Source organism: Bombyx mandarina, chromosome 16, assembly GCF_030267445.1.
Source record: "Bombyx mandarina strain Sakado chromosome 16, ASM3026744v2".
NCBI classification, from domain to species: domain Eukaryota; kingdom Metazoa; phylum Arthropoda; class Insecta; order Lepidoptera; family Bombycidae; genus Bombyx; species Bombyx mandarina.
In genome coordinates, this window is record NC_143222.1 from 9,925,304 (window position 1) to 9,940,357 (window position 15,054).

General features: G+C 37.3%; 1 protein-coding gene across 1 annotated transcript; it reads left to right on the plus strand.

The window, feature by feature from the left end:
- Positions 1-3,640: 3,640 nt before the first annotated feature.
- On the plus strand, positions 3,641-14,828 carry LOC114247712 (apolipoprotein D). The gene is made up of 6 exons (XM_028180733.2): positions 3,641-3,861; positions 6,605-6,759; positions 8,840-8,907; positions 9,594-9,745; positions 11,040-11,217; positions 13,657-14,828. Exons 1-6 carry the CDS (start codon positions 3,745-3,747, stop codon positions 13,794-13,796), a joined length of 810 nt encoding a protein of 269 aa, XP_028036534.2. The 5' UTR covers positions 3,641-3,744; the 3' UTR covers positions 13,797-14,828.
- The last annotated feature ends 226 nt before the right edge of the window (positions 14,829-15,054 follow it).

Here is a 15,054-nt window from a genome sequence, read left to right on the forward strand (position 1 = left end):
GGTTATTGACATTATGGTTTGAACAATAACATTATCTATTAACGATATATATAAACAAAGATAATTTGTTAAAAGACACGCAAGTGGAAAATTGGTTTGAGTTACTATACTTGAGACCTTAGAACTTGTATCTCAAGGTGGGTGGCGCATTTACGTTGTGGATGTCTATGGGCTCCAGTAACCACTTAACATCAGGTGGGCTGTGAGATTGTCCACCCATCTAAGCAATAAAAAAAAAAAAAAAGAGTAGTTTCTTTAGTGTTGATGATAGGGCGTCTTATGAACTCGAATGGGTAGGTACCGCCACGGTATTTCTGCCGTGAAGCAGTAATGCTGTGGGCAACCGTTGTACTGTAAAAACTGTGACTTACTACTCATATATCAATATGTGCGGCGGCATTGACGTAGTTGATGTCTATGGACTCGACGTGGTTGATGGCTATGGACTCCGGTGACCGCTTGGTCATAGTAATAAAATTATTGTTTTGTCAACGGTCCTAAATAGTATACAAGTTTCAAGTTTAAATTTCAAGTTAATCGAACGTCTTGTAGTTTGCTGGAAATACGTTGAAACATTTTCCGTTACCCAGATTAATAGGTTACAGGTCAAGTTACGTAGCGTGTTGAATAAATAAAATGAAACTGATATTAACAAAATAAAATGACTAAAAATGTAATTGAAGTCAGCGGTAGGTCAGCCCTTTAGCTCTGCCCCTGGCGTTGCCGACGTACATGGGTGGTAACCACTCACCATCAGATGGGTCGTATACTCGTCTGCCTACAAGGGCCATAAAAAATCAATTAAATATGTATTATTCATGACAACTCAAAAGCTACCAGTGAGACCTGGTTTTTTTTTTGCTTAGATGGGTGTACGAGCTCACAGCCCACCTGATGTTAAGTGGTTACTGGAGCCCATAGACATCTACAACGTAAATGCGCCACCCACCTTGAGATATAACTTCTAAGGTCTCAAGTATAGTTACAACGGCTGCCCCACCCTTGCATTACTGCTTCACGGTAGAAATAGGCAGGGCGGTGGTACCTACCCGCGCGGACTCACAAGAGGTCCTACCTCCTTAAGAATGGTATCACATAGAATTATCAGCATTGAAATAAATAAATAAATCATCAGAAACGCTTCACCTAGACAAAAGTTCCGAGACAACAAACACTCACAAAAAAATTACGGTCGAGGTGAGAGCCTCCTTCTTTTTTGAAGGCGGTTAAAAAAAACCAATTCCGTGTTATTCAACGCTCCGCGGAGTTCTCTAAAACATTTCTTTGTCTGTGAATTATTCATTCGTAACCGGAAACATCTGTAATGTGAACGTTGGTGTGTCAATGTTACTATCAGTCTGTTATGATTCATTTCAACAATGCATCACGCTCTTTAAAAACAAGATCAAGCTGTATACAGAATTTAATAATTCATACAAAGTTTTTGATAACACGCTTCCGATCGATCATTTCTTTTACACATATGTATTACAATAATACCATTGTTTAAGATCATTTTTATCGGAGTGCTACTGATAAATACTACTGGTAATTACGCAAATATAATTTTTGCGGGTTTGGTTGTTTGTTACACGATTTTATTCCTTCACCGTATTAGTCGCTTGTGAACATTCAAACACGTATTTTATTAGAAAAAATGTTAATAGTCCTAAATATGAATAGACAACAGACGATAACTACCTATTCGGCGTTAATAATACGTCTTATATTTAATAAATAACTTTTTTAATCCAAAATCGATTCCCGTTCCAAAAATTGAACACCGGCATTTTCGTCTCTTCACTATATAATATAAGGCAGGCGTCTTATCCTTATGGTCAAATAAGAAGAAAGAGAAATGAATAATGAGCATCCTTAAAAAAAAAAAAGATTTTGATAATAAATCGAATTATGGAAACATTAATATTTATAGGTTCAAATCCGACTCGATTCATTACCAACTTACTTGTCGGTTGTTTTTGGAATAGTCACGTTTTTTGTCAGAATATTTGTGCGTCATTACGAATTTGTTTATGTAAATTATTTTCCTATTAATCGGAATATGCTAGAGAATAAATTGTTTTAATTAGAATCTTTATTAGGTATATTAATTGCTTAATTGGTTAACTTTTGTATATATGTACTTAAAGTTTATTTTAAAAAAAAACTACAGGAAACAGCTTATTCAAATTAAGTTCCATTTAATTTTAAGACGAAAGACTCTTTGAATTTAAAAAAAGTATTTAATGTTAAAAATATTGTATAGTTTGCAAGTTTTTCGCGCGGATCGTATTTTCTATTAAATCTTGTTTCGACTGTATATATTATATTATCTATGTACTATATTATCTACTATGACATTCCTCAACAACAAAAAAAACGCCTACACATTAACTTCTCTAATGCCTATGTATCTTTTTAATTTTATTATTTTCCTTAATCTATAATTTTAAGTTAGAGGAAAATTTCTCGCGACTTTTATTGGTATATATCATATCTGATCAACTATTTATAGAAACAATATTTATTTGGAAACATCTAAAACATTTTTAAGACCTTTGGCGCTTATCATGGAGCACTATACTTAACAATTTCAGATCAGTAAGCACGCTATTATGTAGCTAGTGTTAATTGGTTGAGTTAAATTGCTGTAAAATACGGATATACAGACGAAAGAAAAGAACATTTTTGACCATTTTCTTACACAGCTAGAGTGACAATTATTTTCGTATAAAAACCAGGACAAGGAGCAAAAAAAAACATTTAGTTTTAAACAATACGAATGGTCACCGTATACATAAGTAGCCCTAAAATCGATGCGAAATCAAACACATACAAAGTAGACTATATTAATTTACATACATGTTTTTTTTTTCTTTTTTCCCGTCTATGAAATGACTATATCTAGCAAGCTAAATCATGCACTGTCTGTTGGTGAGATTCTTAGAAAACATAGCAAAAATCTTTATTTACGCATTAGCCAACGGTTGTTCCTTGAAATCAAAATCTCACAGACGTAAGGTCAAATAAACAACATTAATGCCGGCCACTGACATGCGCGCAAATATTTGTACATTGTACGAATGTTTGCGCGCATGTGAAGGGCCGTCAAACATTCATTCGCAAACCTAGCGGCTGTGCAAATGGGTTCGCATACTCAATTTGCGAAACCGTTTGCGCTTCCTCCTACACTTGTTTACGAATGTCTCACGAATTTCTCCCCTTTTTAATTCGTCAATAGAACATTGAAGAGAAAAAGAGTTTTTAATTATTTCCCAGACATCATTAACAGCCATGCTGTTTTTATGGGATTTCTTTTGATGAAGATACGCTACACAGTAGACGTCACGAACTATGAAAATGGCGTATAGTATACGTCCGTTACCTTCGCAATCGTCGGCGCAACTGGGCAAGCGAATGTGTGGGAGACTACGCGAAGGTTCGAGGTTCGCGCGCTTTGATGTCTGTTAAAAAACCGACACAGCTTGGAAAACCACGAATGCAGCGAAGACTTTGCATAATCATTCGCAAATGTCGTTCTACACTTGCGGGTTTGCGTATTCGTGCGCATGTGAGTGACCGGTGTGAAATGTAATCTAAAGATGAGCGGGTGCGTCACGCGTATATTCATTCATTCAAGTTTCAAACATTTCACTTCACTCAGTCATACAGCAATCGCTCGCGTCGACAGTCGTCTTAACACATATTTCTTAAAACAACGTAACTCGCAAATATTGTAACAAAATGTGGAAGTTGACGGTGTTAGGAGTGTTTTTGACTGTTACCTATGTTTACAGTCACACTTATCATTTAGGATCATGTCCCATTGTTGAGCCTATGAGCGGTTTTGAGATGAACAGGGTGAGTCTTTGTTTCATTTATTGTAGGAGGTTATCAGCTTTAGGTCAACAATACTTAACACTGGAAGATTGTTATTTATGGAAAAATGTATTACTGTGATTGAAATTCTAAAACAATAAAACGTTATTTGATCGTCACTTTTACTGTTTATTCACAGTCTGTTAAGATTTTTGTAATAAGTCGTCAGTCTATGACCCTCTTGCACTATATTTTGTTATGTATATTTTAGGAAATGAATACTTAATTAAGCGTAGACTATAGAAAACTGAAAACAGAATACCTACCTATATTTTTTTTGTGAATTAAAATATGCACACTAGTTATAATTTACTATAAATTTAATGTAAGTAACTGGCTGTCTCCTAGAAAATGAACAGCAATGAGCACACAAGATTAGTCTATAATATAATATACAGGACCTTTGTATTTATAACGTTAACTTAATTGTTTTGATTTGATTAAAATACTAATAATTCTTTTCGTGAAAACTATAAAAAAACGATAAACGACAAAAAACTTTACAGTGCCTTGAACGAAAAAATTTAACATAGGTAGTTGGTAAAAAAAACATTTTTTACGATTTCGATTCCGAATACCTCTGATTTTTTTTATTGCTAGAGGGTTGGACGAGCTCACAGCCCATCTGGTGTTAAGTGGTTACTGGAGCCCATAGACATCTACGACGTAAATGCGCCACCCACCTTGAGATATAAGTTCTAAGGTCTCAGTATAGTTAGTTACGACGGCTGCCCCACCCTTTAAACCGAAACGCATTACTGCTTCACGGCAGGAATAGGCAGGGTGGTGGTACCTACCCGCGCGGACTCGCAAGAGGTCCTACCACCAGTAAAAGGCGAATTGGCGAGATTTACGTTATGTTAAACATAAATTATCTATAGCCCCGGTAAAAAATTAACACCACATGTTTCCTATCTACTGTTATAAACAAAAACTTGAAAAATCTCGTTCTACAAATCCGGTATAACACCTCGAGGCTAGAATAGCTAGAAAAAAAAGAGAAACTTTAATGCTTGTAACTAATAATTTGTTAACTTACTTTCTTTCCTAAGTAGTACAGAGCATGTCAAGTCTATTTTAACATTATCTCTATGTATATTCTATGCCTTACTTAACTAATCATCGAATTGTGACGAAACTTTCTAGCTATTTTTGGCGCTTTAGGAAGATCATGAGCAAAGAATCGGGTTCGAGGCAAAAAATATCTATTGTCAACTTTGCATTGGGGATTCTTTCGGAAAAAAAGGGTACGCGTAATACGATGCGTAGTTCATGTTAGACAAAATCGATTAAATAATACGAACCCTTAAAATACCTTAGAGTAAATTTTGTGAATCATAATAATGTTTACCACCCCGCCTATTTCTGCCGTAAAGCAGTAATGCGTTTCGGCTTCAAGGGTGGGGCAGCCGTTGTAACTATACTGATTGATACCTTAGAACTTATATCTCAAGGTGTGTGGCGCATTAACGTTGTAGATGTCTATGGGCTCTAGTAACCACTTAACACCAGGGGCAGTGAGCTCGTTCAATAAAGCAATAAAAAAAATCCACATCATGTATGACCAGTGGCGGTATTGATAACCGTAAAAACAAAATCATTACGATAACAAAAATAATTATATATTTAGGATTGATAAGAACGGTACGTGTGCAAAGAGTGTGGAACAGAGCGTTAAGATGTGAGTGAGAGGAAACTGTAAGAAAAGGAAAAGAGAATGACAGAGAAAAGGAAGATGGCGAATTGAATGAGCAGGGCGTAGAAAAGGTGGCAGTTAACCATTTGATTGCCATGTAATTATGAAGACTTCTGCTACTAAGGCGCCGGAATTTCTGGTAGACTCTCGGAAAGACGAATCCGATGATACCGAGAATGAATCTTTTTTATGAGACCAAAAAGACAAAAACGTACATTAACAAATAAGAGAAGGCAATCCAGGCGCCTTAGTAATTAGTAACAGAAATAATCAGAAATAATTACTTCAATGCGCCGCGTAGGGTTGCCCTACATGGCAGTCAGAGTAATTTTTTTTTTTGATTTTGTGTCCTGGTAACTAAGACCTTTAAATAACAATTTGTTGACAGCTGCATGCAAGAGCTTATTCTTTTTATAATCTAGTTTCTCTCCGTATCTGTTTAGATCGATGAAACCATACATTTTTGTTAAATAATAGATTCTAATTTATAGAGTATATTTATTGATTTTTTAAAGAGATTTTCTGACCTGGTAACTAAGACCTTTAAGTCAAGTATTATTTTAATTTATATTCATAGTTTTATGAAAAAATATTATATGGAGTGAAATGAAATGAAGATAATTAATTTGAGACATTAATCAACTGAGATGAGATGTTATGGGATGAAATATAATCTCCGTAAAATGGTGGTCATTCACTGAGATTTTTTAGCGGACTTTTTGGAGGATCCCGAGAAGTTACGTCCAGCGGCTTTGTTTCATTTTCCCACATTTGTGCACTTTCACAGATATTAAACAGATATTAAGCCACCGTTATTACACATTTAAACCTGAAGAAACCCTAAATAGACAAAATAAAACAAATCATACAACTTTACTCCTCGCGTTCCCGCCAAAAAGTCCTCAAAGAGTTAATTTTTAATTATAATGACAGAGGTTTTGGAAGATAACAATAAAAGTGCAACAGTGAAGTAGTTTTATTTTATGCGCCACGATCCCAATTCTACTAATATATTTTTGTAATCCACAGTTGCTAGGTGTGTGGTACGTTATACAGAAGACCTCAACAGCATCACACTGCATCACGTACAACTTTAGCAGGACCGACGAGCCTGGACAATATCAGCTGGAACAGGACTCTCAACATTTCATACTCGGATTGACGCCTTTGAAACACGACTACAAGTAATAACGAAATATTAGGTTTTATTTAGAGAGTAGCGGGCCCGACAGACGTTGTCCTGCAAAAATTCATTCAAGTCGATCCAGCCGTTTTTTTTTATTTGCCCTTGTAGGCAGACGAGCACACGGCCCACCTGATGGTGAGTGGTTACCGTCGCCCATGGACTTCAGCAATGCCAGGGGCAAAGCCAAGCCGCTGCCCACTTATTTCTGCGGTGATGCAGTTATCTGTTTCGGAGTGAACGGTGGGATAGCCGTTATACGTTATAACGTCCGTCTGGTGTAGTGGTAAGTGACATGGTCACTACACTAGGGGGTCGCGGGTTCGAATCCCGCCAAGGGAAGATATTTGTATGATAAATATAAATGTCTTTTCCAGGGTTATGGATGTATATTAAATATAATAAAAATCTTACATTTATTTCCGATATCTGGTACCTGTAACACAAGTTCTTTACGAACTTATCACGGGACCAGTTAACGTGGCGTGATTGTTAGTAAAATATTTATATTTATATTTATAACTAGTCAGGTCATAAGTATTGTCACACAGTAAAAACTTTTCTTTTAGAATGCTGGCCACTAAAAAGTTTATTGAATTCGAATTTCGAATTGTTCATGAAAATAAAAATGTATACTTTTAGAATTTTACTCATTTTTAAATATGGAGTGGACGCTTAAAGAAGACCGTGTTGCAGTTATTGCGTTGCATCGTTGCGGTTACGCGCCAATTCAAATTTTTAACATACTGAAAAATTTGAATATAACCAAAAGATTCGTTTATCGTACCATCAAACGATACAATGAAGACTCTAGTGTAGATGACAGGTCAAGAAGTGGTCGCCCTCCGACTGTTAGGACTCCAGCAGTGATAAAAGCTGTGAAGGCGCGAATTCAAAGAAATCCCAAACGTAAGCAGAAACTGTTGGCCCTTCAGATGGGGTTAAGCAGAACCACGGTGAAAAGGGTGTTAAATGAAGACTTAGGGCTTCGGCCATATCGAAGAAAAACAGGACATCGTTTGAATGCTCGTCTAATGGACCTGAGATTGAAGAGATGCCGCGCTTTGTTGAAGCAGTACGCGGGAAAAAAATATCGGGAAATTCTTTTTTCGGATGAAAAAATTTTTACCGTAGAAGAGAGCTACAACAAACAAAATGATAAGGTGTACGCACACAGTAGTGAAGAAGCGAGCGACCGTATTCCGCGTGTCCAACGAGGTCATTTTCCATCCTCGCTCATGGTATGGTTGGGATTTTCTTATTGGGGCTTAACAGAGGTACATTTTTGTGAGAAAGGTGTAAAAACGAATGCAGTTGTGTATCAAAATACAGTCCTGACGAACCTTGTGGAACCTGTTTCTCATACCATGTTCAATAACAGGCACTGGGCATTCCAACAAGATTCGGCGCCAGCTCATAGAGCGAAGAGCACACAAGACTGGCTGGCGGCGCGTGAAATCGACTTCATCCGGCACGAAGACTGGCCCTCCTCCAGTCCAGATTTGAATCCGTTAGATTACAAGATATGGCAACACTTGGAGGAAAAGGCGTGCTCAAAGCCTCATCCCAATTTGGAGTCACTGAAGACATCCTTGATTAAGGCAGCTGCCGATATTGACATGGACCTCGTTCGTGCTGCGATAGACGACTGGCCGCGCAGATTGAAGGCTTGTATTCAAAATCACGGAGGTCATTTTGAATAAACTTTAGTGTCATAAGAATCTATGTTTTGTTAAGTTCATTTTGGTATATGAATGGTTACATAATGAATAAACTTGATTCAATTATTTTACATTAAACATGTGACAGAATTTATGACCTGACTAGGTATATAGGTATTATACTGTTAAATCTGACATTCTTCAAGGCGGATGGGGCTTTATGCAACAAAAAACATAGTAAAAAAAGATTAAAGTCAGTTTATAATCGCCTATTTGGCTAATTAAACAATCTAGAATGATCAGTGAATCAAATGAAAACATGCAATTACTTAACTAATTTTGCGATACATTGCATGCTCGTTGTGATGCCTATGAGATGAAGCGGCTTATGATATCTGAATAACGTTTGTCTGTATACAGATATACTGGAGTCCTGACAGTACCTGACCCCGCTGTTCCTGCAAGGATGAAGGTTCGATTCCCTCTGAGTAAGTTTTTTTTTCAAATCTCAAGCTATCCTAAAATAATTAGGACAGTAAAATATATTTGTTTTTTTTTGGTGGAAGGATGCAATGTGCACAGAAAACTTTCACCAAAATGGATAAAGATTGTATAGTGGATGCTTACTGCGATGAGAATATTAAAACATGTTCGAAACTTTGAATTCAGCAATATTTTACGCAATGCTTTTAAAATCTGACGCGCGGAAACTCACTGAGTAAGCTATTAGTAGCTTACTCAGTGAGTTTCTCGATGGATCGCGATTCTGATGCGGTATTAATTCAGCGAAGCACTGCTCGTGCTAGGGCTATTGTAATTCGCAAGGTAAGCCCTTTGAGCTCGCCTATCGATTCGTCAGTAGCTGTAATAACCCTTTAGATTACCAGCGATTTACTGGTGGTAGGACCTCTTGTGAGTGGACGGGTAGGTACCACCATCCTGCCTATTTCAGCCGTGAAGCAAAATTACATTTCGGCTTGAAGGGTGGGGCAGCCGTTGTAACTTTACTGAGACCTGAGAACTCATATCTCAAGGTGGGTGGCGGCATTTACGTTATAGATGTCTATGGGCTCCAGTAACCACTTAACACCAGATGGGCTGTGAGCTCGTCCACCCATCTAAGCAATAAAAAAATAAAAAAGATTAGGTAACAACAACAAAAAAAATCGTTCAGGCGTTGCCGGTTCAGCAAGCTACACAGTTTTGGCAACGGACTACACAACATACGCCGCGGTCTTCACTTGTCAGAAGTTAGCGTTCGCTCATAGACGATCTGCCACTATCCTCTCGAGAACGAAAGAACTCGACAAAATGTTTGTTGATAAAGTAAGTATACAATACCAAATGCTTTTAATTTGCAGTTTTTTTAATAATATGCTTAAACCGTCGTTGAAGTCGTCGTGGCCTAAAAGCTAAGACGTCCGGTGCATTCGTATCTAGCGATGCAACGGTGTTCGAATCCCGCAGGCGGGTACCAATTTTTCTAATGAAATATGTACTTAACAAACGTTCACGATTGACTTCCGCGGTGAAGGAATAGCATCGTGTAATAAAAACCAAACCCGCAAAATTATAATTTGCGTAATTACTGGTGGTAGTACCTCTTGTGAGTCCGCACAGGTAAGGTACCACCATCCTGCCTATTTTAGCCGTGAAGCAGTATTGCGTTTCGGTTTGAAAACGTTGTAACTATACTGAGACCTTAGAACTTATATCTCAAAGTGGGTGGCGGCATTTACGTTGTAGACGTCTATGGGCCCCGGTAACAACTGAACCCCAGGTGGGCTGTGAGGAAAATAGATTTTATATTTTTTTATTGGCCTTATAGTCAATCGAGCGTACGGCCCACCTGATGGTGGGTGGTTACCGTCGACCATGGACGTCAGCAATGCCAGCGGCAGAGCCAAACCGCTGCCCACCGCTTCTAAGGTGTTGCCTAGGGTTACCAAGCCGCTGCCTACCGTTTTGTTCAACGAGACGTAGACCTTATAATCGTATACAGGGTGTAGGTGGGGTGGGATCTAATTAAAGTGGCTAGCAGACTGTGCTCTCCCCTGAGAATTGTGTAGTTGATCCGAAAATTATAGTTTTTCGTATACAATTGCAAACTATAAACATTAAGAAGGTAACTTTTTCGTTCGGATACCTGTGTGGTTAGTGCGAGTTTTCTAACGTTTTCGATAGCGTAAAAGTGAACTCAAATTCGTATGGAGTTGGAGCGTTTGTCTATGTTTGTCGCTAGGGGCGCTGTTGCAACTCCATACAAATTTGAGTTAACTTTTACGCTATCGAGAACGTTAAAAAACTCGCACTAAGCACACTGCATTGAGCCTACAATGAGTGCACATGTATATATAGACATATATGTGTGGGCAGATCGATATTTTTGAGTTTTAATTTGCATGTTATTTTTAAAGTAAAGACTTTAAAAATAACATGCAAATTAAAACTCAACAACAAAACAAATTATTGTGCCAAAGTAAACTAACTAAAGAGTTAGTTAATTTGTTTTAAAAGAAAATGAATGTCAGTGTTATTTGAAATAAAGATTTTATTGTTAAAATCCACTAGATTTCGCCCTACGATACCAGATACATTAGTATTCATGTAAATTCCACAGATGCGTACAAAGCTTTCTTCGTATGGAGTGGACCCTTATGATCTTTCGATCATATCACAGAACGATTGTCCAGGTCTACCCGATGGCGCATCTGAAGGCGTGAACATAGATATAAACCCCGAGACTTTCTCGTCTCACAACATCGGCGAAGCTGTCAGGAAAACTGGCGGAGCTATTGGTAACTTAGTTTGAACATTTCACTGATAAGCATGTAAAAAAAACCTTTACTGGTAAGGTAAGGACCTCTTGTGAGTGCCTATTTCTGCCGTGAAGCAGTAATGCGTTTCGGTTTGAAAGGCGGGGCAGCCGTTGTAACTATACTTGAGACTATAGAACTTATATCTCAAGGTGGGTGGCGCATTTATGTTGTAGATGTCTATGGTTTCCAGTAACCACCAGGTGGGCTGTGAGCTCGTCCACCCGTCTAAACAATAATGTAAAATTCTTTAGTTTTAAAAAACACAAACATTTTTCAGACTTATTGACTGACTTGACTGCCATTGATAAAAAAAGGAGTTCAGTTTACATAATTCAATAATACTGTTTAAAATAATAATTTAAAAAGGATATATTTAAAGCATTTAATTTAAGCCTCTTTTTTCTCAATGACAGACTGGTCATTGGTTTTCTAAATGACAGACAGTCAATTTGTCTAAGAAAAATCTTTTTTTTAAATCTTTTTAAAACTAAAGAATTTTACATTATTGCTTAGACGGGTGGACGAGCTCACAGCCCACTTGGTGGTTACTGGAAAGCAATTTACATAAAGGTTTTGCTTCAAATTTGAATGACTTTGGACCCGAATTCAGCATAATTCCTTCCTTGAGAAGATATTGTTTAACTTATCTGGACAGACATTATCATATATCTATACTAATATATAAATCTACAATGGTTTTTACGGATGTTCCGTTATAATTACTGAACCATGCATCCGATTGACTTGAAACTTGGTATCCATGTAGAAAATACATGTACTTAATGGATAGGCTAATATTTACATGAGTGTTGGACTCCCTACACCAGTTGCGGGGGCGTTAATGATGAGAATCTTTGTGCGGGTGAGAAATAATAATGTTAACTTCAAACGCCAAGCGAAGCGGACGGGTACAGTTAGTATAAATATACTTAGTCTGGCCATAAATACTGTTACAATTAAAAATTAACAAAGTATGTATTACATTTGAATTTGGAATCTGTAATTTTTATATGATTGCTCATTGAGTTTTCTCATTTTGGCGCCAATACACTGTTACAATATTTTGCGATATTAAAATGGAGTGGGGTGATAAAGAGAACCGAATCGCTCTGATTGCATTACACAAAGTAGGTATGGAGCCAAATGCAACTTTTAAAACTCTCCATACGCTTGGTATTAGTAAAATGTTTGTGTACCGGGCTATTAATAGGTGCAATGAGACCTCCTCTGCTTGTGACAGAAAAAGATCTGGCCGTCCACGTAGTGTTCGTACGAAAAAGGTGGTCAAAGCAGTAAGGGAAAGAATTCGAAGAAATCCTGTCCGAAGGCAAAAGATTTTATCTCGGGAGATGAAGATAGCACCTAGAACCATGTCGCGTATTTTAAAAGATGACTTAGGACTTGCAGCCTTTAAGAGACGTACTGGTCATTTCTTAACTGATAATTTAAAAGCGAATAGGGTGGTAAAATCGAAACAACTACTGAAGTGGTACGCAAAGGGAGGTCATAGAAAAAAATTGTTTACGGATGAGAAAATTTTTACAATTGAGCAACATTTTAACAAACAAAATGACCGTATTTATGCTCAAAGCTCTAAGGAAGCTACCCAATTAGTCGACAGGGTGCAACGTGGGCACTATCCGACTTCAGTGATGGTTTGGTGGGGTATTAGCTATGAAGGAGTGACTGGGCCATACTTTTGTGAAAAAGGTATCAAAACATCGGCACAAGTGTATCAAGATACCATTCTTGAGAAGGTAGTGAAGCCCCTTAACAACACCATGTTCAATAATAAGGAATGGTCCTTCCAGCAAGACTTGGTGCCAGGTTATAAAGCTCGGTCTACGCAGTCTTGGTTGGAAACGAACGTTTCGGACTTCATCAGAGCTGAAGACTGGCCGTCGACTAGTCCCGATCTTAATCCGCTGGATTATGATTTCTGGTCAGTTTTAGAGAGTACGGCTTGCTCTAAACGCCATGATATATATATTTGGAGTCTCTAAAACAATCCGTACGATTGGCAGTGAAACATTTTCCCATGGAAAGAGTGCGTGCTTCTATTGATAACTGGCCTCAACGTTTAAAGGACTGTATTGCAGCCAATGGAGACCACTTCGAATATGCTTTTTATACTTTAAATTGTTTTATATTTATGTATTAAACTAACACACTGTAAAAGTAATAAATGTTATTTGCCATAGATTTGTTTTCCTTTGTAACAGTATTTATGGCCAGACTAAGTAAATATATTATGCAATTGAAACTTATATCTCATGTCTTAAATTAGATGACGGTATTTGTGTACACTGTATTGTATTTAAGCAATAAAAATACCATTGTTTGTTCGATTCCATGTATACCTATTTTGGGCCATTGTAAATTAAAAACTGTTCTATATGAATAACATATCTATTACAGCTGACGGCGTGGAATACGTTGTGGAGGCTGGAAAGAAGGTGTACCACAAAGTGGCTAGCAGCAAGGAGGACCTTACCGAACCACCTTCGAACCCATACGCAGTCAGACCTATGGACAGCGATGCCGAGTGGCTGCCCTAAAGGGCTAAGTGGATGCGCAAGTGACGATAGATTTTAAGAATATGATCGAACTAGCTTTTGCCCGCGACTCCGTCCGCATGGAATAGTTACTTTACCACAACGCTAAATTTTACCCCCCCCCACTTCATTTGCGTAGAAAGTGAAAATATTTTGAAACATTCTTTATTGCTGCTCCACTTGTATTGGTCTTACCGTGATGTTTGTATAGCCTATAGCCTTCGTCAATAAATGGCCTATCTAACACTGAAATAATTTTTCAAATCGGACCAGTAGTTCCTGAGATTAGCGCGTTCAAACAAACAAACTCTTCAACTTTATATATTAAAGTATATATATAGATAAACATTAATGTTTCTCCCCTTCCGATTTCCCTACCTACCCGTACCTACCCGTCGGACTCACAATCACTAGTAAACTAACTGCTACTCTAAAACAGCCTAATTATTATTTTCCAAACTTATGGAATTATGACGTTAATCTGAATCCGAATGTAAAAGCTATCTATCTATCTATCTATCTAAAATGAATTGCTGTTCGTTAGTCTCGCTAAAATTCGAGAACGGCTGGACCGATTTGGCAAATTTTGGCCTTAAATTATTTGTGGAGGTCCAGAAAAGGTAGATAAATATGAAAATGCTCGGAATTAAATAAAAATAAGAAATATGTTTTTCCTTTGATGTGTCGCCTGTCGGACGGATTCCTTATGTTTGTTTTAAGTTTATTTTATACAAAAGCTTAGGTCTTTTATTTATCGATTGAGGCACTACGAAGTCTGCCGGGTCAGCTAGTTTTAAATATTTTTTTGAAAAGCTATATTATGTCGCAAAAAGTATAATATTAAGTAATAAATGTGGTAAATGTGTGAAATAATGGGCCCGAAAAATATGCATTACACACAAATGGCATTACGTACAGCTGGTTTAACTATGTCTTAAATCTATTTTTTACACATCTAATAAATGTAGGTAGTTAGTTCCTTTTGTATCTTTATAATAAATGACTAATGTGAAATAATAAATGTGATAAAACCAATGTTTTACTACTTACTACACTTCCTTCTCGAATACACAGCGCTATCGCCACACCTCTTATGGAGTTTGAAAGAAACGATTCGTGTAATCCACATTTGAACGAATGATTGCTTCGTGACAGAGATGGCGAAAGCTTTCGCTCTTGGGCTGAGTGGTTAAAATGAATTAGGGATGCAGAAATTTTGCTATTTGTGTGCTTTACTAACGTACAAAAGTACTTATATGTA

Excerpts from the sequence above, each read along its gene's own strand:
- LOC114247712 (XM_028180733.2), top strand. The coding sequence starts at position 3,745 with ATGTGGAAGTTGACGGTGTTAGGAGTGTTTTTGACTGTTACCTATGTT. Across the intron at positions 3,862-6,604 it reads GCGGTTTTGAGATGAACAGG|TTGCTAGGTGTGTGGTACGT; the intron begins GTGAGTCTTTGT and ends TGTAATCCACAG. Across the intron at positions 9,746-11,039 it reads ACAAAATGTTTGTTGATAAA|ATGCGTACAAAGCTTTCTTC; the intron begins GTAAGTATACAA and ends TAAATTCCACAG.